General features: G+C 39.0%; 1 protein-coding gene across 1 annotated transcript in view; it reads right to left on the reverse strand.

Moving 5' to 3' along the window:
* The window catches only part of CLVS1 (clavesin 1), a 154,544-nt gene that overhangs the window by 64,949 nt on the left and 62,196 nt on the right, over window positions 1-27,399 (reverse strand). Inside the window, exon 3 of the mRNA XM_033126591.1 lies at window positions 15,858-16,032. Coding sequence (XP_032982482.1) covers window positions 15,858-16,032 — 175 coding nt within the window. The remainder of the gene's footprint in view (window positions 1-15,857; window positions 16,033-27,399) is intronic.

Raw genomic sequence — 27,399 nt, forward strand, 5'->3', positions numbered from 1 at the left:
CTTTGGGAGATGATGAAAATGTTCTAAAATTAGATCGTGGTGATTGTTACCCAACTCTGTGAACATACTGAAAACCACTAACAGTACACTTTTAGTGGGTGAATTATATGGTATGTGAATTATATCTCAGTAAAAGGTGGAAAAGAAACACACCAAAATGTGGACTGTGGTTCTTTCTGGGCTGAGGAATAACACTTAATTTTTATTTTCTTTTCAATAATTTTGAAATTTTCCAAAATGTTTTAGTAAACTTTTATTCTTATTTTTTAAACTTACCATGAAAAATACTGATCAAATTAAAACAGAAGGAAATGGTGTATATTACAAAACATTTGATTTTTAGAAAGATGACAAAACCCTGAGAATGGATCAAAGCAAGCCTAAAACACGGCATCAAAAACTATTAAGAAACTGTCTTCTGGAAAAAAACTGATGAGGTCTCAAACCAAAGCAGTGGCTTTTGAGATGGAGAAAATAAGATGGAAAATTGAAAACTATTAAGGAGATAAAATCATTGGGATTTGGAAACCAATTATAAAGAGATTAATGAATTCGGTCAAGTTTTCTATTTGGGATAAATGTTTGAACAGTGGAATCTTTCAATATTTTAGAAATAACTGACAAGTGCAGAAATAACTGACATACATATATTTAATATTAATATATATTATAAATATACAAATACCATTGTCTCCTTGAATAAAAATTAGTTTTATGACTTCAAAACTAATTTTTATTCAAGACAATGATATATATACACAAGTTTAGAGTCACAAACCCTAATCTTGAAAAACTGCTCCTAAAGTTTGCAATGATGTTTTTAGTTGTGTCACTAGTTTTGTGATACTGAGCAAATCATTTTGATTCTTGATTTATTATTTGTATAGGAAGATGCTCTCCAATAGTGATTGTCAAAAAGGGTTTCCTGGATCAGCAGCATCAGCATCATTTGTGAAAGTGACTGAAATGCAGATTCTCAGACCCCATCCAGACCTATGGAATCAGAAACTCTGCGGATGGGCTCAGTAATCTTTCCAATTTGTACAATTTTCCTGTGACTTCTGAAGCATGCTAAAGCTTGAGACCCACTGATCTATACCACCCCCAAGTTCTCTTTTAGTTCTAAAATTTAGTGTTGGGCAGCATTGGTATATAAACTTAGATGAGTAGAGTAGGGCAGCTTACAATAGCTCTTAAATATTGATTAGGTTTATGCTTATCGTTGATTATTTTACGTATCTATTATACTTGGACTTAACAAACTTATTATATGTAGCTAACTTTCTTATGGAAGGTGTGATAAAACACAATTTTTTAAGAATTGTGTATATTAAGGAAAATCACACAAGAACAGTAAAGAAATAGAACTTTGTACCAAAAGTACTCAACAATAACAGGCTCTGACCTGAGAGAAGTATTTCAGAATGTTCTCAGGCTATATTTCTCTCAGGAGGGCATTATTTTTACAGCTTCTGAGTCAGGTCCTCTCTTCTCTAGATCTCATTTCGAATTGATTTTGCCCTTCCAAAATCTTAAAATCCACTTTAACGTGGGCCTGTACTCTTGTTTGTCCAAGAGTATCTTAATTAAAACCTCATTCCGTTAATGACACAAGTTATTCATAATTTCTTTCAAATCCTTAATGAGTCTATGGATTAAGGCATTAGGGATTACTCCTCTCAATAAGTGACATTCCACTTGAGCTGGCATTAGCTTAATCTTTTAAGTATTTTTTCACATTGTTAATATTCTCCATTAAATATCTTTAAATGACTAAGCTCCACGCTAATGTGATTGAAGCAGGAGAAATCATCTTCATGAGTATATATTTTTAAATTCCTTAGCAGTGAAAGGTGTTTTCCAAACTCTTCAGTCCAGCTTTTGTGCCCCAAAACAACTGCACATTTTTTCTTTCCCCCCATGTGGCCCCAGAGAAACACCAAGCTAATCTTTGTCCTGTCCTGGGGACACGACCAGCTGGTCCCTCCATCTATGCCTGCTTGGAATTCTGGCCCATGGTGAGTTGACTAAATAGTTGCTGAATTGAAGTGAGTTTAACGTCCCCATCCTTTGCCAATTCACATTACAACTCATACTTCTCATAAATTGGCTCAAATTTCTTACAGAAAGAATGTAATGAATAACTATGTTACAACTCTACTTCTTAATATTTCTTCAACATTGATTTATCCACCTTCTAAAATGCATTTCAGGATGCATTATCCAATAACTGGTAATAGGACTCATCAAAATACATACAGAAAAGTTAAGTTAAATACCTTCCTCATATCTTTTCAAATGCAAATTCTGATAGATAAAAAGGATAATTTTTTTTAAAAGTCTAGAAAAAGACATTTGAGGGGAAAAAAGACTTTCTAAGTCCTAGCAAAAGCAACTTAACAGACTGGATCCTATAAACTTTTTAAACTACTTTAAATAAAAGCAGCAAAAATAAACACTATTCATTTTAGAGGCAAATTGTGAAAATATGTCTGTGATGTGATAAAAGGTTAATTATCTTAAATAATATAAATCTCTTACAAAGGAGTGTTAAAATAAGATTTACAAACCTCAACTGAAAAAAAAATGGATGAAGTGCATTAACAGGTAATACACAGAAAAGAGAAGACAAATGTTTAATAAACATATAGAAAAAAATTACCTCATTAGTAATCAAAGTAATCAGAGCAAAGTAAAACAAATAGGGGCCATGTGGTGGAGGTATCTTGGGAAAGTTACAAATACACCATGACTTTGTTTTAATACCCAGTGTTGATTTTTGGTTCAGAAGCAGACCTTCTAATATATTGCTGGTGAATGTTTAAAAATAACTTGCCTGTAGAGCATCTTTAAAATGCACTTCACCTCCAGAAATTCATCCCAAGGAAGTAATTCACAAGGCTAAAAATTTAGCTAAAGGAACATTCATGTCAACATTTTACATAATACTGAAAAAAATTGTGAACAATCTAAACATTCGACAGTTGGGATTGGTTAGTATGCTATCATATAATTAAACAATGGAATATTATGCAGTCATTATAAACTATGTTTAAAAAATTAAAACACTATTTAAAGCACTGGAATACTGTTCACGGTGTACAATGAAGTGAAAAGAGCAGATGCACAGGTTTACACATTTAAATAAAATGTTTATTTCTGAGTAGGATTGTATGTAATTTGCATTTTTAAATATTTATTTACCAGTATTACCAGTATTAATTTTTTTTTTATATACTAAACATGTATAATGAATCCCCAAGAGTGGTGTTTTTGGAGTGGAAGATGAGTTTAGAGAATGTTACAAATTTCAACAACTGCAGGCATTTAGAGCATCTACTGTTCTTTCATTTCAGGGAATCTAAATGACAAACCTTTAAAGGGCTGTGTTTTGCAAAGTGGAAACTATTTTTACTATATAATAAAACTTCTCTAAAGCTCTCAAGTAATTAATAATTTCTGGGATTCCTGTGTTATCCAAGTGATTAAGAGTTTGTCTCTTAAGCTGTAAAATTTTCTGTATCACATTTTAACTATTTTAGATGAAACTGTCTCCACTGTTTTACACATTTCCATGGTGTCTTCAGTAATGCTTGTTGAATATGACTGAAACTCTTCCAGATAGCTCACTCAGGATTGTGGCTGGCGCCGTGGTGGACGGATGCTCTCAGAGCACATTAACCCCTCTGCTAAATGGCTGCAATCAACATGCTTTCTAGTTTCAGTAGTAAAATGTGATTTTTTTGTGTGTTTCTGCCCTTGTTGACACCTGCTAGGTCTTGATATAGTTCATGTGCAAGTGTGGATTAGCCCCTCAACCAATTTCTTGTTACGAACTTTTAGTATGTGGTGAGCATGGCAACCACATGACCAAAACGACAAGTATCCCGAGTACAATGAGAATAAATGGGTTCTAAGGGTAAGTTAAAGGAATTCTCTTAAGAATATTTCAAATGTATAAGTTTAATGCAATAATTTTGTAACACTTATTTGATGCTGCATATTCTATATCCTATGAGATACAATTGCAGTTAATTAAACCTCACGAAGACAATGTGTGACTGCATTTCTTAGCTTCAATAGTATCTAAGAATAATTTTATGTATTAAATTCCAAATATAGACATTAATAGTTTTAGAACTTTGATGAAAAAAGTGCAAGCAGATAGTGTACCAAGTGTTACCATGCTACAAAAGAATGATTGACTCAGGAACACCTGGACGGAGAGTAAGTCACTTCTTTTTCCTGTAAATCAAACTGTACTCTGGCAAAACTAATCTGTGATGTAGAAAGGTAGGACCGTAGCTACCTTTGGGAGTCAGTTATGAGAGGGGGAAGGAGAGACCTCTGGGTAACCCGTAGTGCTTTGTTTGGTGTTTTGTTGTTCTTTTGTGTTTTGATCTGCATTTGGTTACTTAAATGTTTACATTTTCTGAAAATTCACTTGGTTGCACATTTACGATTTGGGTAGTTCTCTGAATGCATATTACACCTCAATAAAATGCTTATTGTATAAAAATTAGGTCCTTCTAAAAATAAAAATAAGAAACTGCTATTTGAAATTTTTTCTTTGGGCTAAAAAGGGGTTAACAATTCTTATTGGTTTCTTAGCAACAAATGCTTTCCTTTGGTGAAAAAGAGACTGCAGTTTATCACCTATTTATTCTCATGAAGTCCTCCTTGTCTTGTGGTGAGGTATTTAGTTGGCCTCCATGGCAACTAAAATCTCATTCGGAATTCATGTTTCATTGATTGTTCCAATCAATCTTTTTCACGTTTTTATTTTGTAGTGATGATTTCTCATTTTCCTGCTCTGCTTATTACAAAGGGCTTTTGGGAGGATCAAATAAGGAGCTTTGTGAAAGTGCTTTTAACAATAGGTAACATCACTGACACCATCACCACCACCACCATCATCATGTTGGCTTATTTTTAACCTAGACCAGAAAAGATGAGCTCTTTGAGATGTTTCTCTCACCCTATGGTTATTCTTCTCATTTCTTATATTGTGGACACTAGATTGCCCCCAGAACAGTTCAGCTAGAAATTCCCAGGTCTGTGGTGGCCAATAGGTGGCAGCTTGCTGGTTTACCATCCACAGGGAAGGCAGACATCACCAATCAATGCCAGCATTCTTTTCTGCCTGAACATGGAGTTTGCCTCAGAATCCTTTTCAGCTCTGCATTCTAATTATTTAGATTTGGTACATATGAGCTTGCCCACCACTGGCATGGGCACTGTAGCTCTTTCCCCATGGAGGTAAAATTATAGATGTGTAGCATTAGGTGACAAAAAGGGTTCTAAGGAATTATCTAGTCCAGTGTTGTTGAGAGTAGTCCCTACATCAGCACACAAGGATCACTGGAAACTTGCCCGAAACGCTAATTCTCTCACCACCCCACCCCACCAACAACCTACTGAATCACACGCTCCAAGGATGAGACCCTGTAATCAGAGTTTTAACAAGCCCTCCAATGATTTTGGTGTATAATAAAGTTTGAGAACCACTGCTCGTGACCAACCCTGTTGATTTTCGCTGATGAAGAAAGAGGTCTATGGGTGTGAAGCCATTTTCCATGGAAATATTCCCAAAGTTATCCATGGAAATATTTGCCAAACAGAAACAAAACTCAACTTCCTAATTCCTAGTTGCTACATTGGCTAGCAAGTAGAGAACTGAAGGAAAACTTCCCTCTATTTTTCTACCTTTGGAATCTAAGTGGAAATTTTTGTCATTTCCCAGCACCTTTTGGGGGGGAGGCACTTCTCCAGCATCTTTGGCCTATGTGGTTCAGGTGTAGCACCTTGCAGGGGCTCATACTCCGGTTTGGCCCGAGCACCCCACAACCCCCTTAACCTGCCAAGAATGCAGACACCAGAGGTCATTTGTGTCTGGAACAGTTGGAGCCTTCATTGTCTCCCTGTGGAGAAGCATGTCTGAAAATGAAGTCCGGACAGAGGACAGTTGTAACAAAGGACAGAGACAGACTGAGCCCTGATGGCATTGTTTCAACTTCAATTCCAGTTCTAGCTCAACCTGGAAGGTAAAATAAGTAGCTCTCAACTTTTCTGTTATGTAAAGGCCTCCAACTCATTTTTGCTTTGCTTGAGCCAGATTTGAGTTGTTTTTCTATTCTGTAAAACCAAAGAGCTGTGACTGATTCTTTGGCAATATGTATTATTCTAATACCTATGTTTTAATCACTGGAGAAAGTGGGTTGTTCAGGATAAGGGTTTCCACCAAGGTTTTTTTCAACAGAGGTCCCTTCAAGAATGTTAAATGCTGCTCAACTCTGTGGTACTGGGTCCCCTAGGACACTGACAGGACTGGAAACTCATAGCAACCCATATTTCTGCAAATATATAATATATTCAGAACAGAGTCCCTGGATAGCGATGCTATACTTCATTTCGTAATAATTAGAGGCAGAGATCCTTCTTTGGTACACTGAGAGCTATTAACGTGGAACTAAACAATTCACAAAGCCAATCCTTTGTCAAGACATCTTCCACAAAAGTGTGAAGGCCCTTAACACATTCCTCCACTGAAAGTCTTGTCTGATGGAAAAGAAGATGAAATACTTCTTCCTCTACCATCTACTCGTTCTCATTCCTCCAGTTTCCTTTATTTTCCCACTCTACATGGTCTGTGGGACATACTTCTTGATAAAGTTATTTCCCTTTCTCCACCTCCTTCCTCAAAGCAGAGTTTTCTAGATGCCATCCCCACTGCTGCCACGAAACAGTTTCCCTCGTTGAAGCCCTGATTCACTTAGTTCCTGTCAGGAAACAAGGTCTAGACTCTTACCATAGCTCCCCGTCTCAACTCCCACCCCCTTTCTCTTCATCTAACGTGTCCATTTATGTCGCCTTCAGTTGGGTTCTTTTCCCTGTCATTGTTCCTCACTTCATAGTTTTCCTCTGAATTGTCTTTACCTTTCCCATGATTTCAAATACCACATCCAGATAAGACCTTGCCCCTCAGCTCAGACTTATCGTAAACAATTAAAATATACCTCAGAATCTTAAACTCAACATGTCCAATGCTTAAATAATGCTCATTACCTCCTCACACCAGTCCACTGCCCTCTGCCCGACCTCATAGGTTGGCACCACCACCCGCCCTTCACTGGAGCTGCCCACGCAAGCGTCATCCTTGACCCCCTTACCACTTCCCACTCCTACGTGTCAATCACCAAGCCCTGCCTTATCTCACTTCCTAGGTAGTTGTCAAATCCTTCCTATCACTCCTAGTTTAGACTGATTATTTCTCCCTTGAATTATTGCAATCGCCTTCAATTGGCTCCCCTGCCTTTGAATCGTCCCTGCTCACACTCACCAAATCCATCCCATGTGAAATGCACATCTGCGTTGCCATTGTGCTTCAATATGTTCAGCAGCTCCCAACATCTGCAGGAAAACATGACGCTCCTTACCAGAGCAAGGGGCGCTCCGGAAATAGGAAATTAATTCATTTTCTCCCTCTTATTGAGCTGTGTCTTGCCTCTGTGCTTTTGCCCATCATATCACCTCTGCCTGAAATGTCTCGCACCCTGCCTTCATGTGGCTCTTCTGTGCTCATCTGCTAAGATTCAGGCGTGACCTTGTCCAGGACGCCGTTCCTCACTCCCCTGCCTGGATTGGGCTTTTATTCACCTGGTGCATATCTCTCTTTCTGCATATGCTACCTCATCCTCATCATTTGTGTATAGGGCTATCTCTGCTTTGAACCGTGACCTCTCGAGAGCAGGGATTGTGTCTGTTTACTGCTGTGGCCGACTCAAAGTAAAGGCTTGGTAACTGTTTCTCGAGCACATGAATCCAAGCATTGACTAGCTCTCTAATGCATGAGAGTCCAGGAAAATCCATTTATCAAAAGTATGCCAGAGATAGACCTGTTTAATTGGAACTGTTTTAAATGGGCCACACTGTCTGCCGTCAGGATCACCAGAGTGTCATTACCTCTAATTATCTTCCTGAGTTTAATTGACACTTAACAAGGTAGAGCATTAAAGGAGATATTTTATTCCTCTAATATTTCCATAATAACATACTGCATGATTGCAAATTCAGAATTACAGCTTTGTGGCCTGAGAACGTAAAAAGTAGTTTGTCTAGAGGGAAAGTGTTCTTCAAGCATACCCGGAGTGTTTAAAAAACATGCATTAAGAACCTTCTCGGCAAAATACAAATATCATTTTCTTTTGATCTCTTCCTATCGAATATTCTTTAGTACATGAAAAATGTAAGGATCAGTAAAAGATACTGCAAATGCTACTGCTAAAAAGAGTCCTACAGGATGGAAAAGGTGAATTTCAACCCCATTAATCACCCAACTGCAAATGTGTTGGGAGTAGCCTGTTGGGTGATAATTAAAAGGATCACACCACTGAACAGAAAGAAAAGACACCTCAAGTGCTACAGCCTGGGCAGGTGACACCCATCTGGACCTAAGTCATTAACCAAAGAGAACAAGGACAGGGCTCTTTCTTGTTCAGGGCCAGTAAATAGACTGGTGACGTCTAATTTTCAGGGATCCAAACTCACAGAACTGGAGGAATGGAGAGAAATTTCATTTAAACCTGTGCTTTAGAGCCACAGGAGCCCACAGAGAGCGCTGGCCTTTTCATTCTTTCAATAACACTTATTATTCAGTGAGCACTGACTATGGCCCAGGCAATTTTCACGCACTATTTAATTTTCACCATAAACCTGGGAGGAAGTTATGACTCCTAGAAATGTGGTTATGACACCACATTTTACTGATAACAAGACTGAAACCCAGAGAGATAAGTGACCTGCCTGAGGGCTTTAACTGGCAGAGCCAGGATTGAAGCCCAAATATTTGGACTCTGGTGTCACCCAGGCCAAAGTGTCACCCACACATGCCAGCAGCATGAGCAGAACCTAGGCACATTTTTGAAGGGTTAACTCATGGTCTCTGCTCCAGATCTATGGAATTAGAAATTCTGGGGTGTGGGTTGTAACAATCCCTCTCCAGGGCAGTCTGATGCACTTAAAATTGAGATCCATCGCATCATACTGTACTGCCATCTGTTAGAGCAGCGTCTATGCAACTCTAACGTGCATGCAAATTACTTGGAGAACTCGCAATGCAGATTCTGAGTCAGTAGGTCTGGGGTAGGGCCTGAGATTCTGCATTTCTAACCAGCTCCCGGTGATGCTGATATTGCCGGTTTGCGGACAACTCTATTTGTAAAAAAGCCCTAGAATGTAAGCTTCAGGAATCCAGCTTGGCTTTGTCCTCCGCTGTATTCCCATTTAGAAGAGTACCTGACCCACATTCTATGTTAAATGAATACACCAGGAGTCAGTATGTCTGCATGTCTGAGTTACGGACTGTTGATTTGGTGTGACATGGACCTGCCCAACCTGCCTTTTCAAATTTCTAATCACACTATCCATTCATTCATACTCAGGAACTGTCATTTTGCCCACTGAGTGGACAGACTTTTTACTGTCCTAATCTTTTCAATGAATATGGCACTTTGAATTCCCCAAGGGCAAGCGAATATATCACATTTTGGAAAAGGGCTGAAAAAGTAGAATATAGGAAAAAGGCTAAAGAGAATGTGAGGGCCTGAAATGGTGTAATAAAAAGGGACACTCGGGAGATGGAGAGTTCACAGTTGGTTGAGCCTCTGAGCATTGCTCCAAACCTCCTCCCACATTCGTGTTAAGTGTTGGAGAAGCAATGGACCGCCTTTTCCACTAGACGGGCTCAAAGCTGTTGGGAGAGTTTGAATCAAAGTTGAGTACGTATTATAAAATCACCTTTAACAACAACAACAACGGCCATGCAGTAAACCTTGAATGAATAGTTAATGAGCTGATAAAGTGTCTGATTGGCCAGAGGAAAACGACAGGAGCACAGAGATGAGGGGTGGGGCGGGGAAGAGTGCTGCCTAGATTTCCTCTGGTCAGTGAAAAGTAGCTTCTCCAAACCCTTAACAAATGTCTGGGTCCTTAAAGGAATCAAATATTTTGTAAAACACTTGAGGGACACAAGGCTACAGCAAAACACTTCAGCACAGTAAGCTCTGTAAGTATCTGGGTTGGCTGGACATTGATAAATGTGGTGTGTTGATTGTCATGGTTGGGCTGCAATGATTTATAAGAAATAATTCCAAAAATTGATTTTGGAAACATTACAAAACTCAAGAGCAAGACTTCATCGTTTGTTCATTCTACCAGAATTCCCCAGTGGAACTCAAATGAATACCGTGCTGTATTAAATTGGTGGCAATGGAATAAATATTACTTCTAGTTTGACTAAAAATTGAAACAAGTTGTAATGAAGTGACACAACAGCTCTTTTAGGCATTATTGACCACATTTAAGAGATCAAACATCAGAGTGAGAGAAAATGACTTCTAGGCATTCTCAAAATCAGTTTTTAACTAAACTTCTTTGAACTAATATTCATAGAATGTGTATGTAACTGGGACAACTTAATATTCCAAACAATGACATTTCCTCAAAGCATTGCTCTACAAGGAGGAATATTAGAATTTCATGACTAGCTGATACTGGTAACTTGTGGTATAAGAACCTGATGATCCCTTAAAGAGCAGTCTTCTATATGATTATTATTATAACTCATTAATTAACTCAACCTGTGAAGTGCATAACCAAAGCTCTATGTACATGCCACTTTTTGATGATTTGTTGCCGGTATAATTGCCTTTTTAAAAATTAAGATTTGTTTTTTTGAGCAATTTAAGGTTCAAAATTGAGCACAAGGTACAGAGATTTCCCATAAACCCCCTGCTCCCACGCATATATAGCTTTCCCCAGTAGCAATATCCCCCACCAGAGCGGTACGTTTGTTACAGTTGATGAACCTACATTGACACATTATAATCACCCAAAGTCCATAGTTTACATTAGGGTTCACTCCTGCTGTACATTCTATGGGTTTGGACAAATGTGCGACGACATGGATCCATCATTATTGTATCCTATATCCTCTGTGCTACACTTATTCATCCCTCCCTGCCCCTACCCTCAACCCTTGGCAACCACTCATTTTTTTTTATTGTCTCCACAGTTTTGCCTTTTCCAGAATACAGTCAGAATCATATACTATGTAGCCTTTTCAGATTGGCTTCTTTCACTTTGTAATTTCCATTTAAGTTTCCCCCATGTCTATTCATGGTTTGATAGCTCCTTTCTTTTTAATGCTGAGTAATGTTCCATTGTCTGGATGTACCATAGTTTATTTATCCATTTATCTATGGATATCTCGGCTGCTTCCAAGTTTTGGAAATTATGAATAAAGCTGCTATAAACATTCATGGACACATAAGTTTTCAACTCCGCTAGATAAATACCAAGGAGCAAAACTAATGGATAAAAGTATGTTCTGTAAGAAACTGCCAAACTGTCTTCCAAAGTGGCTGTACCATTTTGCATTGCCACCAGCAATAAATGGGAGTTCTGATGCTCTGCATTCTTGCCAGGATATGGTGTTGTCAGTGTTCCAGATTCGGGCCATTCTAATAGGTGGATAGTGATGTTTCACTGCTGTTTTAAGGTTCATTTTCCTAATGACATTGATGTGAAGCATCTTTTCATATACTTATCTGCCATGTGTATATCTTCTTTGGTGACGTGTTTGTTCAAGTCTTTGGACCATTTTTACATAGGACTATTAATTTTCCTACTGTTGAGTTTTAAGAGTTTTTTTGTATATTTTGGATAACAGTTCTGTATCAGATGTGTCTTTTGCAAATATTTTTCTCCCAGTCAGTGATTTTTCTAGTCATTCTCTTGACAGTGTCTTTTGCAGAACAGAGATTTTTAATTTTAATGAAGTCCATCTTATCAGTTATTTCTTTCATGGATTGTGCCTTTGGTGTTGTTTCTAAAAAGTCATCACCATACCCAAGGTTAAACAGATTTTCACCTATGTTATCTTCTAAGAGTTGTATAGTTTTGCATTTTACATTTAGGTCTGTGATCCATTTTGATTTAATTTTGTGAAGAGTGTAAAGTCTGTGTCCAGATTCATTTCTTTGCATGTAGATGTCTAGTTGCTCCAGCACCATTTGTTGAAAAGACTATCTTTGCTCCATTGTGCTACCTTTGCTCCTTCATCAAAGATCAGTTGAGTATATATAATTGCCTTTTGAAGCATAGAAATACAGCTGGTAGACCCAAATATAAGCCTGTCACCAAGTTGCTAGCCCCGTGCCCATCTGCTCTATATTGCCTGGTATCACCTCCACTTGGGGGTCAATTGAGACAATACATAGCCAAGGGGGGAAAAAAGTTAAACATCCAGGTTCAGAATAACCTCCCCAACATTACATTGCAGAGTATTCCAAATACCTATTTCATATTATGGTACATATTCCGCTATGTAGTCAGGTCTCCTTCAGATCTGGGGATCCATTCCCCAAAAGCTGGGGTGCTGCCCCGAGAAAGTTCTCAGATAACAGTGCCCTCTGGGGCCTCAGGCTGAACAGACCACTTCGCCCAAGCTCACAACTGCTTCCCAGAGCAGCCTGCAACCAATGACTGAACAATGTGTGAATATAAAGGCCAGTCCCTAAGCCCCAACCAGGGACAACTCCGAAGGATCATCTCAGCTTCAGAATGCCTGAGACTTTCATTGGAAATGACTGAATTCCAGCTTAATGTCTCCTGCTGCCAAATTTTGTTCCATAGCTTCCCTTCTCCATGTTACCCAAAAGCACTCTCTAGTAAATCTCTTGCATATTAATCTTTGTGTCAGAATCAGCTCCCTGGAGAACCCATGTTGCAAGAATTACTAATTGAAGGTCTCATTGAAGGACTATTTTATCGAAAACTAAGAATGAAGGTTAAAACTCAGGGTTCTGGAACTTTTGTGATACAAGTGCAAGAATGACCAAAAACGACCCTAAATTCTCACTGTTTAAACAATGGTCTCCCACCCATTTCTCCCCGTGGAAAGGGTTGTATTGCTTTTATGGAAGCAGGATGTCATATTCCAGGGCCCCAAATTCTCCAGTGGTTGAACAGCAGGTAATCTTAGACAACTCCTATAAACACCCCAAACCCCAAACCAGATGGGCTAGCGCAGAATTGGTTTCATTATTCCTCTGACAAGACTGCTTTCTTACATCTACCCTACAAAAGGCAGGGCAGCGGAGAGAGCAAGCTCTCTTCACTGGAAATCCCTCCCCCAAATCTCTCACAAGTCCAGCAGATCACACTGACCTCCTCGGGGCCCTCTGAGGGTGCACAGGAGAGGAAGTGGCTTCTCGTCTCTCACGGGCACTAGTTTTATATAGCTTTCCCTCCCTTTCTCCACTAGTCTAATCATTCACTAAGCTGGTGGGGTTGTGGAATTTATTTTGAACCTTCATGGTTGACAAATGGAGACCTGGATGGGATTCTCCTTGTACAACAGTGTGACTACAAAGGCATAAATTCTTTTTAGTAACAGTTATGACTTTTTTGAAATGTCAAAAAGGGTCAATGGCTACACTAGGGATACAAACAATCCCTGCAATGAAGAAAGGCCACTGAGCTAGTGGACAGGTGACCATGGTGTCTGAATATCCCCAAGGCCCAAGAGAGGAGAGCCTGCTATGAGATGTTGCCAGTGGCTAGTCAGAGCTGACTATTCACTGTGGGGCAACAGCAAAATTATCTACAGTGACCCTGCGTGCTGCTTCACAGTTGCCAAGACAACAAGTTAAATGGTACAGGGGTCGTCTCCTAGATGGCGGACCTGCACGCAGGTAGGCTTCCCGTGGAACCATTGGCATCCTTCTGGCAGGAGGGACTGAACCTTTCTAAGCATTCCCAAGTTTGCAGGGCTTGGGCAGGCAGAGTCCACAGAAAAAGCTGCATCCCCGTCCAGCTGGCCTGACTCCAGGATGGCCTGATGCTTTCCCATAGTTAAGGGAGTTCACCTTGCTTTATAAAAAAGGAGAGTAATAAAGGGGTCCAGGCCATTGTTCTCTGAGACGACGGAAAGATATTCCTTTTCTCCACTCTGACCCTGGCCTCATGTATCTCCTCCTCTCCCAGCAGAGGCTAGTCCTTAACCAGAGCTATAGATAGGACATTGCAGAATTCATCCCAGATCCTGGTACATAACAAGTGAAAGCCCAGATGGAACCCACTTTGCCCCACAAAAGGTCATCTAATATTTCTCGTAAAAATAGCTTTGAACCTTATATACAGCTTTACCTTTTAAAACACATTCACATGCACTAACTCAGTAAGACCCACATCAGCCTAGTGAATTTGGCAAGGGACGTGTTATATAATCCACACAGTTTCAGAAAGAAAAACTGGAACACATTGTTGGATAAAGGACATTTTCCTTTCAGATTTATGAAAAAAACATTATAAAAAAAACATTTAAACTTGAATCGCAGCTACTTATATATGTAGTGAATTATCTTTCTTTCAAAAGATAAAATTAAATGACTTGTGCTCGCACAGAAAATCCTGGAAATATGGTCAGCATAGTTATAGGGCATGAAACAAACCCTGCAGCTTACTTTAAAATTCCCTTTTGATAAAAGCTTTAAGAAGAGAGAGAGAGGTCAAATGTTCAGAGGCGTAGAAGAGAGGGGGTTGGAGAAAAGCAAGTTAGATTTAAGAGAAAGTGATTGATAGTAAAGAATATACGAGTCTATGGCTGAAAATGTGAAGGCAAAGCAGGACACTCCAGGTAGTCTGGACATGCAGAAGTGGCTTTAAAAATGTGCCCAGTACACTGCATGATGTAGCCACCCAAGACAACTGGCATTCCTGGAGCAGGATGTACGTGCCCCTCCTCTTCTGAAATACCTGCTCTACTTCTCCTCCCCTTGAAGGAGGCAACCATTTAAATCAAGTAAGATCCACTCAATAAACACGTTTCTCAGAGGCTGCCCAGTAGATACTTGCTGGGAGCCAAATGAGAATCAGCCACAGCGTAAGACAAAGATCCAGCAGTTACTCATCGCACCAGAGTGTGATGGGTGACTGCAGTGGAATTTCTAGTCATGTGCTTTGACAAGCACGAGTAAGGGCTGCTTGATCTGAGGATTAGGAAATATTTTGCCACTGCATAGCTGCATATAGCTGCCATCTATTGGGAGAGGGAGTCACCCCACTGAGTAAATCATCCTACAAAATTAAGAAGGGACACAAGTTTTATTTATGCCTGATTCAGAATCTGCCTGAACTGTGTCTTTACTTTTGCCCTATCATAACGTAGCACCTTTCAGCAGCATCACCTCTCTGAGTCTGTTACTTTTCACAGACTCACGGGTCCTTAAAAGTAGAAGAGCCCCCAGAGACTGTCTACCCTAACCTTCACACACACTGAAAACCCTTTCCCAGAGTCCTGACAATGTCCACACAAACAGGAAGTAGAGTTTCCTCTGCTTCCTTTGTTTGCACTAAAGGGATCTACTTGAGTACAAACACTTCCGCACATTGTATTCTGGGAAGTGAGGATCCACAGGGTACATTTCTGGGGTACAAAGATGCTTCTAGAAACCCTGGAAAGCTCCCATGCCACCTCTATATAGGACAGCCTCATAAAGCAGATGTTTCCTAGTTTTAATTTTTGTAAATTCTCAGATTCATTAGGCTAAACATCTCCAAGCTTTATTCATAATTGCTGCAGTAGGTAATTTGTGCCTGTGGTAACAGCAATTCAGAGTTATTAATGAAAATGAAGGCTAATTAAAAAAACAAACATCTAAACTCAAACTAAGGTAAAAATACAGAGTATTCACAGGAGAATCCATTCTAAAAGACAAATGTTACTCTGGTTGCAATAAGGGGAAAAAAAGTAGGCTGTCACACACAGTTTCATATTGTCCATGCGTTAAACATACCTGCAACCCTTCGATGGCCAGTTTGAGGATGGAAGGTGTCAGTTTGGAGGCTTGTTTGAAGGAAAAATTACTCCAGTCTATAATTAAAATGAACCCATTTATCTGAAGCTCTGGATCTTCAATAAGGACTTCCAACGACAGCAGGATGGCACGGAGGATGTCTGTGAAGGAGTTCCTGCAGCCAGAGCAGAAAGGAGAGTCTATGTGTGAATATCAGCAGGTGATCGAACTTTGCACGTAAAGTGCTGGCCTCCTCACCCCACTGCTCCATGAGCCCAGCCTACGGGTCACATGAGTGTCCTGTATCCAAAGTGACCGAAAATATATTTGCTAAACTTCACAAGAACATTGCTTCCAGACTCACAGAATGGAAGCCTCCCTTTGATCAGACTGCACCAGCACTGCAAACTTTATGAGGTGTCTCTCTTTTGGGTCTCCATGAGTCTCTCTATACTCTGTTTCCACCAGAGCACTGACTATGTTTCATTGAAATGCGTCCCTTACTCATCTCTCTCCCTCACAGAACTCTAATCTCTTTTAGGGCCAGGAGTGGGCCATAATCATAGTTGTGTCCCAATCCCTAGCTACTCAATGAATCATTGCTGAAAAAATGAGGTGTAACCTTAATCAGAAGTACTTATTTTGATTAAACCTCTTGTTCCTTTTGCATGTTTAAAATCTTGCTAAAAGTATAAAAAACAACTAGGCAATTGATGTTTTTTAGCTTCAATTCATGGATAGAGAAAAATAAATCAAGAAGAATAGCTTATTTTCATTCAAGGTTTACTGAGTGTGATTCGAGAAGGAAATTGCTCTGAGTACATCAGTAACTATGACAACAGGCAGACCTGAATACGAACTAGAGTGACAGTTCTCCAGTGTTGTCTGTGTTCCTCCACGTCATATATTCCCACTCACCAGTTGATCATTGTTTTAAATAATTTTCAGACATGAAGAAGTGATGGCATATTCAATCTCCTACTCCCAACAAATTATCAGAGCTGCAAATTTAAGATCTTACAGAATCTCTAAATTCAGTGTCTTTTTTTGGTAAGTAGGAAAATATACTCTTGGATAGCAAGTGACGGCAAAATCTGTTACTTCCTTCAGGCTATCCTTAAAATCAGAAACCATGTCCTCATGTGAAATGATCAGATTCTTGAGCATTTCAATCTGGTTCAAATTCTACCCAAGTCTAATGATTCCAGATTAGAAATCAGGAAATTTGAGATCAAATGGTAAACCAGTAAGAATTACTGAATACCTATTATAAGCTCAGCATTGTGTTTCATAGTTGAAATTACAAAATAGTATGGTGTATTTCTACTTTCAAAGAGCCCTTAATTTAGTTAGGATGGGGCATAAGATTAGTAAGAGGAGTTGAACAAAATTTGGGTAGTCAGGGAAGAGTTTACAGAGGGATGAAGACTCAGGATAAGCCTTCAAGGATGGACAAGATTTTAATAGATTTTGGGAGAAGGGGAAGCAAGATATTTTTGGGGAGGGGATATCAGCTCATTCTGTTTCTGTACAGTTCTTCTTACTAAAAATTTGTTCCTTATATCAAGATGAAATTTTCCTCCCCCAAATCCAGCCATTGGGTGTAGTTCTGTTACAAAGAAAAAAAAACCTCAGGTCTTTCCACAGCACACACTTTCAGTTATCTAAACATGGTGGTCATGATGCCCTATAAATCTCTTGATTAAAAAAAAATTATTAGTGACTTTAACCTTTTTTTCATAAGTAATGGTTTTTAATATTCTTCTAGTCATTATTTTTTTCTTTCAGATATATTCTAAGTTTTAAGTATGCTGAATTTCTATTAATGTTGGATAAGTTTTCCTCAGGGCTTTGTTTGGTTTTTGTTTTCGCATTCACATCAAACATGATCTAAAGACCCAAGTCTCTCTTTTTAGAGATACAGCTTTGTAGTAGAAAAAAATAAAAATGAACATTGATTTAAGTGGAGCGTGGGACCAAAGATTATTAGTTTAAGCAATTCCAAATGGAAATGCCCAATGGGAAACTAGAAATGACCATTAGGGAATTAGAGTTTCATCCTGGATAAGCTTTCTTAGAAAGAGCACACACATGGAGAAAATCAGGACTGAAAGGCTAATCCTTAGGTAAAGACTACATACAGTACTGAGGTTGATGGAAGAAGGACTGAGGAAACAAAAGGTGAAAGGATCAAGAGAGTACTGTGTTTAACGGGGGGGTGATGTTTCAAGAAATAAGGCTGTGATAAATTGCATTATGACCCCAATTCTTCACTTAATCTGAGCATCCACTCACTGGCTGTGTGCTGACTTCATTGACAATAGAGTGTATTTCCTGCCCTATAGCCATGTGACTTGATTTAACTGATGGCATGTGACAAACACGACAGTGTGCCAATTCCAACTCTAGCTCTTTTTTTTTTTTCATTTCAATGATTTTTTTTTATTAATTTATTTTTAATTTATTGGGGTGACAATTGTTAGTAAAATTACATAGATTTCAGGTGTGCAATCTAGCTCTTGAAGACCTCAGATGTTTGTTCTCTTGTCTTCTGCCACTGCCATGGTAAAAACATGTTACAGCTAACATGCTGAACTGAAGAGAGGAATGAAAAATATACAGACCGGTGACTTCCCAGCCAACTAGTAAATCTTCATAAAAAAGGGGTCACCCAGCTGAACCCAGCCCAGATAAACTCCTGCTGCCTCACAGATGTGTGAGCAATAAGTTATTGCTTTTTTAAGTCACCGAGTTTGGGATGGTTTGTTACGCCTCAATAACTATCCAGTACCACAGGGTAGTTAACCAAGTCAAATGCAACATAAAGATTCAGGAGAATAAGGAGGGGCGAGGGCAATTGTATTTGACAACAAGGAGATCTTTGGAGAATTTTGAGATAGCACTCTTAGCTGAATGGCGAAGATAGATATCATTGATTATAAAGATTTTTATCAAATCACTTAATTACTATCTCATTTTACTCCTATATAAATGAGAGCTGTCACTTCTTCCCATCACATATCCACTTGTATCCACTTCCAACAAAAGGCATTAAATTCTAGCTGGAAACCTGGAAACTATTTTATGCATTTTAAAGATCAAAACCTTACTCAGGATAGACATTGGCCGTGAATGACGTATTATAATCATGGGATGATCCCAGGAGAAAAGTGAAAGGATTCCGGACTTCATTATAGTTTCCAAATGTTCAAATGCTTCACTTTTCGAGAGGAACTGGGCGCGCAGGAAAAAGGTGAGTGGAATGTGTCTCAAGTCATGAAGTTTTCCCCCTGGTGAGGAAAGTGACACCCCACCCGTTCACACCCCCTCCCCACCCCCCATACCCACATACTGCATCTAAAATCGTTATCTAAAATTCCTCGCTTCTTGACTTCCTCATATGTTTTTCCTCTTTCCTATCTTGATATCTTTGACTTGTGAAACCATCCCAGCTTTTTTTCATTTAAAATATCTACCAAACCGAGGGATATAAACGATAAACGTCTAAGTAAAAAAAAGCAAAACTCATAGATACAGACAATAGTTTAGTGATTACCAGAGGGTAAGGGGGGGGGAAGATGAGGGTAAAGGGGATCAAATATATGGTGATGGAAGGAGAACTGACTCTGGGTGGTGAACACACAATGGGATTTATAGATGATGTGATACAGAATTGTACACCTGAAATCTATGTAACTTTACTAACAATTGTCACCCCAATAAATTAAATTTAAAAAATAAATAAATACATAAATAAATAAAATAAAATAAATAAAAATATCTACCAAACCAAATAGTTCATGTAGTTACTGCACCCTCAAGCAGGTGTAACATAACTCCCCCACTCCTTAAGTGTGGGCTGAGTGTCATGACTTCCTTCCAAAGAGGACAGTATGGAAAGGGGGAAGAAAGAGTGAAAGAGTAACTTTACACTGGAGAGAACTGACAAACGCTTCCTCAGGCAGCTGATTAGGGTCAATATCAACAGGGATAAATCATGTTGCTAGCAGTTACCCTTGATATGGTGATGAAAGTGGTACTTTACTTCTCTGATCTCCCTCCCCCAAAAAATATAACCCCAGATTAATCAAGAAGAAACATTAGACAAGCTACCATTGAGGGACATTCTACAAAATAACTGACCAGTATTAGAAATCTGAATAAGGTATGGATTTCATTGAATAATAATGTATCAATATTAGTTCATTAATTGTAATAGAGATACTGTACTAACGTAAGATGTAAATAATGAAGGAAATAGAAGGTAGAGTATAGGGAAACCCTCTGTGCTATCTTCACAATAATCCTGTAATGGTAAAATTGTTCTAAGTAGAAAGTTTATTTTTTTCAAAAAAGTGCCTACTAGAGCTTGTATTCTGGCATGGTAAGTTTCTATGAATCTTTTAACAAGGTTTCTAAGCAAACCAAAACGGTCATAAACAATTTAGCAACTTCATGCAAATTGTGGAAATGAGAACAGAAAACATTTCCAGAATTTCTTCATTCTACCAACTCATGTAGACTTATACATTGTCTAACTCTAAAGACCCAGAGAAGAAAGAAGTTTTTTTCTGTACTGCCCACAATCACAATTCTCAATCACAATCAGTGTAGTTTAGCACTTGTATCAAAATAAACTACAGATGACAAATGGATATTGACATTTCTTCAGTCCTTTCCTATATTTGCACCGTAATTATACATTCAGTTATGGATCTATCAGTTTTAGATTGATAATTAAAAGCTCAAATGTGATAATGTATGTGAAACCACTCTATAAACTGAACATTTCTAATGAAATACAAAAACCTATGTTACCAGAAAGTAGAAAACTTTAACTCCCTCCCAGATATTAATTTTATGTTAATTAGCCTTTATTAATGATTTATATACAAGAGGTTCATCATTATATTGTGACAAAGTAGAGATTATGAATAATGACTTATTTGGAGGGTCTACTGTTGTTTATATGAGTTGAGCTCCCAACATCATTACCTGAGGCTTTAAAAATCTAAGCCGACAGCATAATACAAATGAGATGCAAAATAGTGGACAATAATAAATGCTTCAGCAATGAGAAGATATTTCTACTTCAAGAAGTGACTTCTTTGTGCTTCGAATTTTTAGTGGAGTCTAGAAACTAGACACCAGGGCTAGACTCATACAAGAAAAAAGAGGCTAAATGTGATCAGATAACCACATGAAGACATAATGTGGTTGCCAATGACACTGTTTCTTAGAAGGAGCAGTGAGAAGCCTAGCAGTCAATTCTGAAATTACTGTCCATATTCCTATGCTAATTTTTCTAACAACAAGAAGTCTGTTAATATTAGTAGTTAAAGCTCTTTGGCCAGTTCTGTCTTGAAACCTTTTCACTTCACACTCTTTAAGTGTTACCATTTTTCCTTGGGAATTTTTGAAGGTCCTCTTTAAACTACAAAGTAGTTTTGCAGATACAAATAGTGTGCTACAAAAGATCTATTCACAGGTGCAAAAACATTACATCTGAGCGTGCTTCTTTATCTCTTCATCCCAGCTGAAGCTTCTTTCAAAGTTAATTACTAAAATAACCGCAGCACTGCTTTCACAGTTACTGAGCTTGCTTGGCCTCTCATCTGATAATGGAGCCAAAGCCAAGGTGGACAGGAATAACGCTCCCTCTGCACCTCCTCTGATGCATTCTGGGCTCTGCACATGGGAAGAATCCTCTTTTGGTAAAGGGGTAAAAAGGCCTCTACTCAAGGGCTTGACATGCTGCCTTTGCCACTTGTCAAGTGTGCAATGTGGGTAAGACTGAAGTTCAGCAAAGGGTATGTGGGGACAGAGCCAGGAGTGCAGTTTCCAGGCTCTCGGCCTCACGTGGAAAGGTGCTGCGTCAGGTAGTAAATGGCTATCAACTGTGATCTAGTTGGCCGTCAGCTGTAACCAGTGAGCCATTGGCCACTAATATAACTGCTGTGGCTACGCTAGCAGAAAAATGGGGACTAGAAAGAAGATGGTGGCTGAGCTAGCAAGAGCAGATTACAGTTAGCACGGCGGATTGCAGCTAGCAAGTGGGGTTGGTTGGTTGGCAGAGAAGAGGACGGCAAGTTGCAGATCGTGTGGCTCCTGCTTCCTGTGTCTCCAACCCAGCCGCCAGTGAGAATATAGTGGTATCACTCCCCTACCTATGGCTCCGTGGGTGTTCCTTTTTGGCCTCACCATATCCTGCGTTCTTGTGTGGGGAGCGGGAGCGGAGACCCCGCAGGCCATCCCACATGACACATGGCGCAGCGAGCAGCGCCCCCGCATGACAGGGTAGTTTCCTGTTCCTCTATGTATGGGGTTCTTGTAAGAGTCATGCAAAATGATATGTTTGAAGGAGCTTTGTGAATTGGAAAGCACATCCCAACAGGAGGCGATATTTGTACTTGCATGGGTTACAGGTATACCCTCCTGGTGACCCTCCCTTCATCATGGTGAGGGCAGCAGGACAATGGGAAATGTGCAAAATGCAATTGTGTTCTGGGCAGGGGAACCTATTTTATCTGCTTCTAAAGCTGAGGGTCTTCGAAAAATGGTCTGGAATGGGGATTCTGGTGTTCTATTTTCCTAAATAGGTTCTACTAATTCCTATGTAAATTGTGTTTTAGCTGGACCGTCTCTATGTGTCACTGGGCAGCAAGGCAAATGGATCCATATTTCTTCATGGGGTAATCAAGGAACAATGAAAAACAAATTATTTGTGTTCTGAAAATATTAGGTGCAAGGAAGATGCTAACAAAAATGATTGGCTTTGCTATAGTAACATTAATATTTGCAAGAGCTTAATCTTACATTTACTACCTTGAATGTTAGCTGCAAAGTCAAATTAGACAATTAGTTTTCTCAGCAGGGATGATCACCCAGAGAACAGAAGCCTGGGATTTAACTCTGCCTCACGTGGTTTGGTAGGCTCATCATCTCAAGAGGAAAACAGAAAGGAAAAAAGGAAGGAGGATGAAAGAAAGAATGAAAAAAGAAAAGAAAAACCTTACAATTAATTTTTGATGTATACTAATTTTATTCTATTCTGGTCAGTGAAGAAAACTTTTGGATTTGTTTTAGCATAAGAATATAATTTCTTGTAACAGTAGAATAAGGGAGTTGCCTATTGATTTATTACTAGTTGTAATGTGGGACTATTTGGCTCTCGAAGCCTCAGGATCAGATCAAAGGAATAATATTATTATTAATATCAATATTAATGTCAATATTATTCAACCACCTTATAACATTTGAAGTCCAGTTCCTATGTGTGGAGTTTTAGATAAGGAAGAAGCTACAGCATATCATCATTCTCTGTCTGAAATTTTGGTTCAATTCAGGTCAGAGAACCTTAACTAAAATGGTGTGTATTTTATAAAAGCAAGTATAGTCATTTCAAATGTTTGTCTATCTCTACCCAGTGTGACACAATATATGGAAAGAGTACGGGGCAGTCACCCTCAGTCCCAACCCACCTACAACTCAACCATATGCTTATTGAAGACAGAACATAAAGGATAATGGTCTTGTCTAAGAACAAGGCCCTGACTTAGAACGAGACTAGACAAAAGAGCAATGAACATGGTGAAGCCAGTGTTTTCTCACTCAAGTAAAGCATGAACATAAAAGGCTGTGTTTTTCTAGAGCGGTCCTGACAGGCCTATCCATCTCTGCACATAGGCACACAAAGGCAAAGTATGCATATCCACCATTCAAAATGACACCGAAACTCTAACTCGCAAATTCCAATCTGCCAGGGTTCTTCCTTGTTTGTATATCTGTGGTGAGTAAGAGTATAATATATGTGTGTGTATGCATACAGTGATTCACTGTGTAGACTTTCCACCAGTCAGTTTTTCTGTTGTTGTTCTTTTCAATGAAAAGATGGTTTGAATAAATAAAACCAATATTTTATCACATTTGGTCCAAGTGCTTCTCAATTCTCCCAAGAATTGAAGAGAATGAAATTAACATCAAATGCATCTATCAGTTCACTTAAACAGTTAATGCAATTTCTTATCATTTAATGTCTTCTTTCAAACTTGATAAAGTGCCTGAAACGGATAAGGAGTCAGGAGGCATTTGTTCAAAGATTTAATGAAGTTCTACTCTGTGGAAGACAAATAAGATAAAGGGTATTTTTTTTATCTATCTGCTAATAGATGGAGACCGGTAGGAGACATTAAAAAATATGTACATGGAAGGCAATGAAGCATTGTCTTTAAAAACATAAGGTATGGAGTTAGCAGATTCTGAGTCAAATCCTGGCTGTTCTGTGTAAGCTTAGGAAGTTACTTTGTCCTTCTGTGGTTTAGTTTCCTCATCTGTGGAAGGAACATCATAACATCACTCTCACTGGTAATGATAAAGGGAGATAATGTACATGAAGCCACAGCTTAGCAATTGACTTATACAAATCCATAGATGAAGCTGAAAATCCTGGTGGTTTTCTTTATTACATAAGTGAATAAGATATCAGGTAGAAGGTCATGGGGGTTGCAATGTGCTTGGGAGTTACAAGGAGAGGTGATTTATGGCTGGGGAATTTCTGAACATCTTCAATTGAACCGTGAAGTTTGGACACTGGACATAGAAGGAAAAGGTCAACAGGAACCACGTAAGCAGTAAGGTATGAGCTCATACTGACTATTGTATGGAGAGAAATGGTGTTTGCCTGTGCCATGGGATGAGTGAAAGGAATATAGAAATAAGGGCAGAATTGTGATCCATCTTCATTCTGCTTGCCAGGAGAAACACTGGCTATTTATGTAAAGGAAGGAAGCAATGGTGGTTAAGATTTAGGGAGATTTGAACTGGCAACAGGGATTATATGAACAGGAGTCAGGAGACTGGGCCCACATAGTCCAATTTGGAGGAGGCAATCAAAGTACATTAGGTGAGAACTGAATGGGAATGAGAGAGATATGAGAAGAACTATGAAGTACAGCACAGATTAGATTCAACATGGAGAGAGGGAGGACTGTGGTACCATTAAGGCTAAAGGGAAATCTGTCAGGTAGGTGTTGTATTGTAGCTACCCTGTTTCCCGGAAAATAAGACCCAGCCAGATAATCAGCTCTAATGCGTCTTTTGGAGCAAAAATTAACATAAGACCCGGCATTATATTATATTATATTATATTATATTATATTATATTATATTATATTATATTATATAATACCTGGTCTTGTATTTAGCAAAATAAGAGCAGGTCTTATATTAATTTTTGCTCCAAAAGATGCATTAGAACTGATTGTCTGGCTAGGCCTTATTTTCGGGGAAACACGGTAGTTCTTACACAGTAAGAATCAGCACCCAGGACAGCAACACACACTATTAACATTACTACACTAGAAGTGCACGGTTGTATGGGGTCTACATTCCTGCTATTCAAGTGATGAAGTAGCACCATAAGTAGCTGCCATGTGTGCAGAAGAGAGTAGTGCCTATTCTATTTGTAAGAAGGAACCACTTGCCTCTCTAGCCTAGACAGTGAGCTTCATCAAGGCTGGGAGTGTGTTTCTTGTCTTTGAATCCCTGGAAATTACTAGTACCCACACATAGTAGATGCTCAACAAACGATTCTTAGTGAAGGAACCAAAGAAGGTATGTTATACCAACCCATTGGAAGCTCTGAAACACTGAAAATAGATAAAATCCACTGTGGGAGCACCAATACGTACATTTCCTTCCTCTTCAATATTTCTTATGTTCATTGCTAGGGACAGTGATGTCAGACACTCTTTCCATCATGGCTTATATTTAGAGAATAATATGCTATTAATCACCGTGTACCCAAGAGTCGGAAAGGAAACAAAGCTTCACACATTGATTTTGGTTCAGGAGAGGGCCATGCCTGCATTCACGTAAGGTTAGTGTGGGCATGAAGGAAGGCAGTAAGACAAGTGACAACCTAGAACAGTTAGTAATAAATGCTAGGCGGATGTTTACAAGTAGGAAAGCTGGTATGCCACTAGATGTTTAGCCCATTGGGAAAGACCTGATCCCCAAATACCCATTTAAGATAGCCTGAAATGCAAGTGAGGAAGGGATTTATTTCATCCAGTTCTCTGGATGGGGATTGTTCCAGAGTCTAAAGGGAACAGGAGAGGAAGAATAAAAACACACCCCAATGGAAGTGAACTGTGAGCATTTCATCCATTACTAAACGACTATGAATAATTCATTTCATGCCTGTCTATTCTGGTAACTGCCTTGGCTGAGGAGCTTCAGAAAAGTAAAAACTAGAGTCTCAAATATGCAAAAAAAAGTCACTTAATATCAAACACTAGATGTGGAGTTAGGATCAAATCAGCCTAACCCGGGTCACAAACAGCAGGATCTTCCCTGATGCGCGGGAATTAATGTGGATGGCCATATTACTATAACTTCCGACAGAATTCAATTGACATTTATAGATCTCGCATGGTATTCACGGCAATGTACTAGTCACGATTTGAAATGGAATATTCTTTTCTCTATGTTGTCTGGCTCTTATAACCATAAAATCACTTTCAGGATAAGAAGTTGGACAACACAATGAGGAGGCATTTGAGGACAGCGTCCATCCGATGGTACTACACTGCTTGGAATGATTTTCACCCGCCCAAGGTTTTTCCCTCTGTGTGATAGGCTGCAATCACTCTTGCAGTCAAGAGGCTCCTTGCTGAAATCCCAAGCTCTGATCACGGTGTTCAAGGCAACTTGAGTTAAGCAGTGCATTAGCAAAACAACTCTATAGTTGTTGCATTTCATGGAAGGCACACCTGAGACCTGAGTTGAAAGTACACATATACATCATCTCATCATATTAATTAATTCATAATATTGCCTACCTCCAATGAAAACTCTAAACCTCTGCACTTAATAAAGAGATCAATATATTCTGGCAGGATAACAAGATCTTAAAACCAAGAGAAGTCCCAATGCTCTAAAATTAATTGCCTCTAACTAGAAGTCTCAACCCTGATACATATGGGTCATTCAATCACAAGATTTAACAGAGACTGATTGAATTTAGGGAGTTTGAAATCTGATTGAAGTTTTCAAAGTTGGTTTATTCTTTCCCCTTTTAAACTTTTAGACTTAACCATAAGCTATTGAAACATCAACAAGCAAATTCAGGAAAGATTAAAAGGAGAGAGCCACAGGAAATCATTATGTAGTAGGAAAAAAGTCTTGTTTTCATAGGTAGTATATTCAGGATAGCTGAATAATCTGACAGAAATGCACCTTGTTGGCTTGTTGCCAGGTAGACATTCTTCTATCTGTGTATCACCCTTCAACTATTTCCTCTTCTTTAAGACACGTCACAGAGAGAAAGTTACGAGGTTCCCATGATCCTCATGACTATCAGGCTCAGGAAGGTCCTCACCACTGTTTTTGAGTTTTGGCACCAGTAAGGCAAGTCTGAAAGGAAGAATTTTTAGTCTTGATCAATTCCTATAACGCTTAGTGATGGCTCACAAATCATTATAATGACAAGCAGCCTGACCATCCTCCTGAAAACAGGATAAATATAGTTCCACAGCCCAGA

This window comes from Rhinolophus ferrumequinum, chromosome 14 (genome assembly GCF_004115265.2).
Source record: "Rhinolophus ferrumequinum isolate MPI-CBG mRhiFer1 chromosome 14, mRhiFer1_v1.p, whole genome shotgun sequence".
Classification (NCBI taxonomy): Eukaryota; Metazoa; Chordata; class Mammalia; order Chiroptera; family Rhinolophidae; genus Rhinolophus; species Rhinolophus ferrumequinum.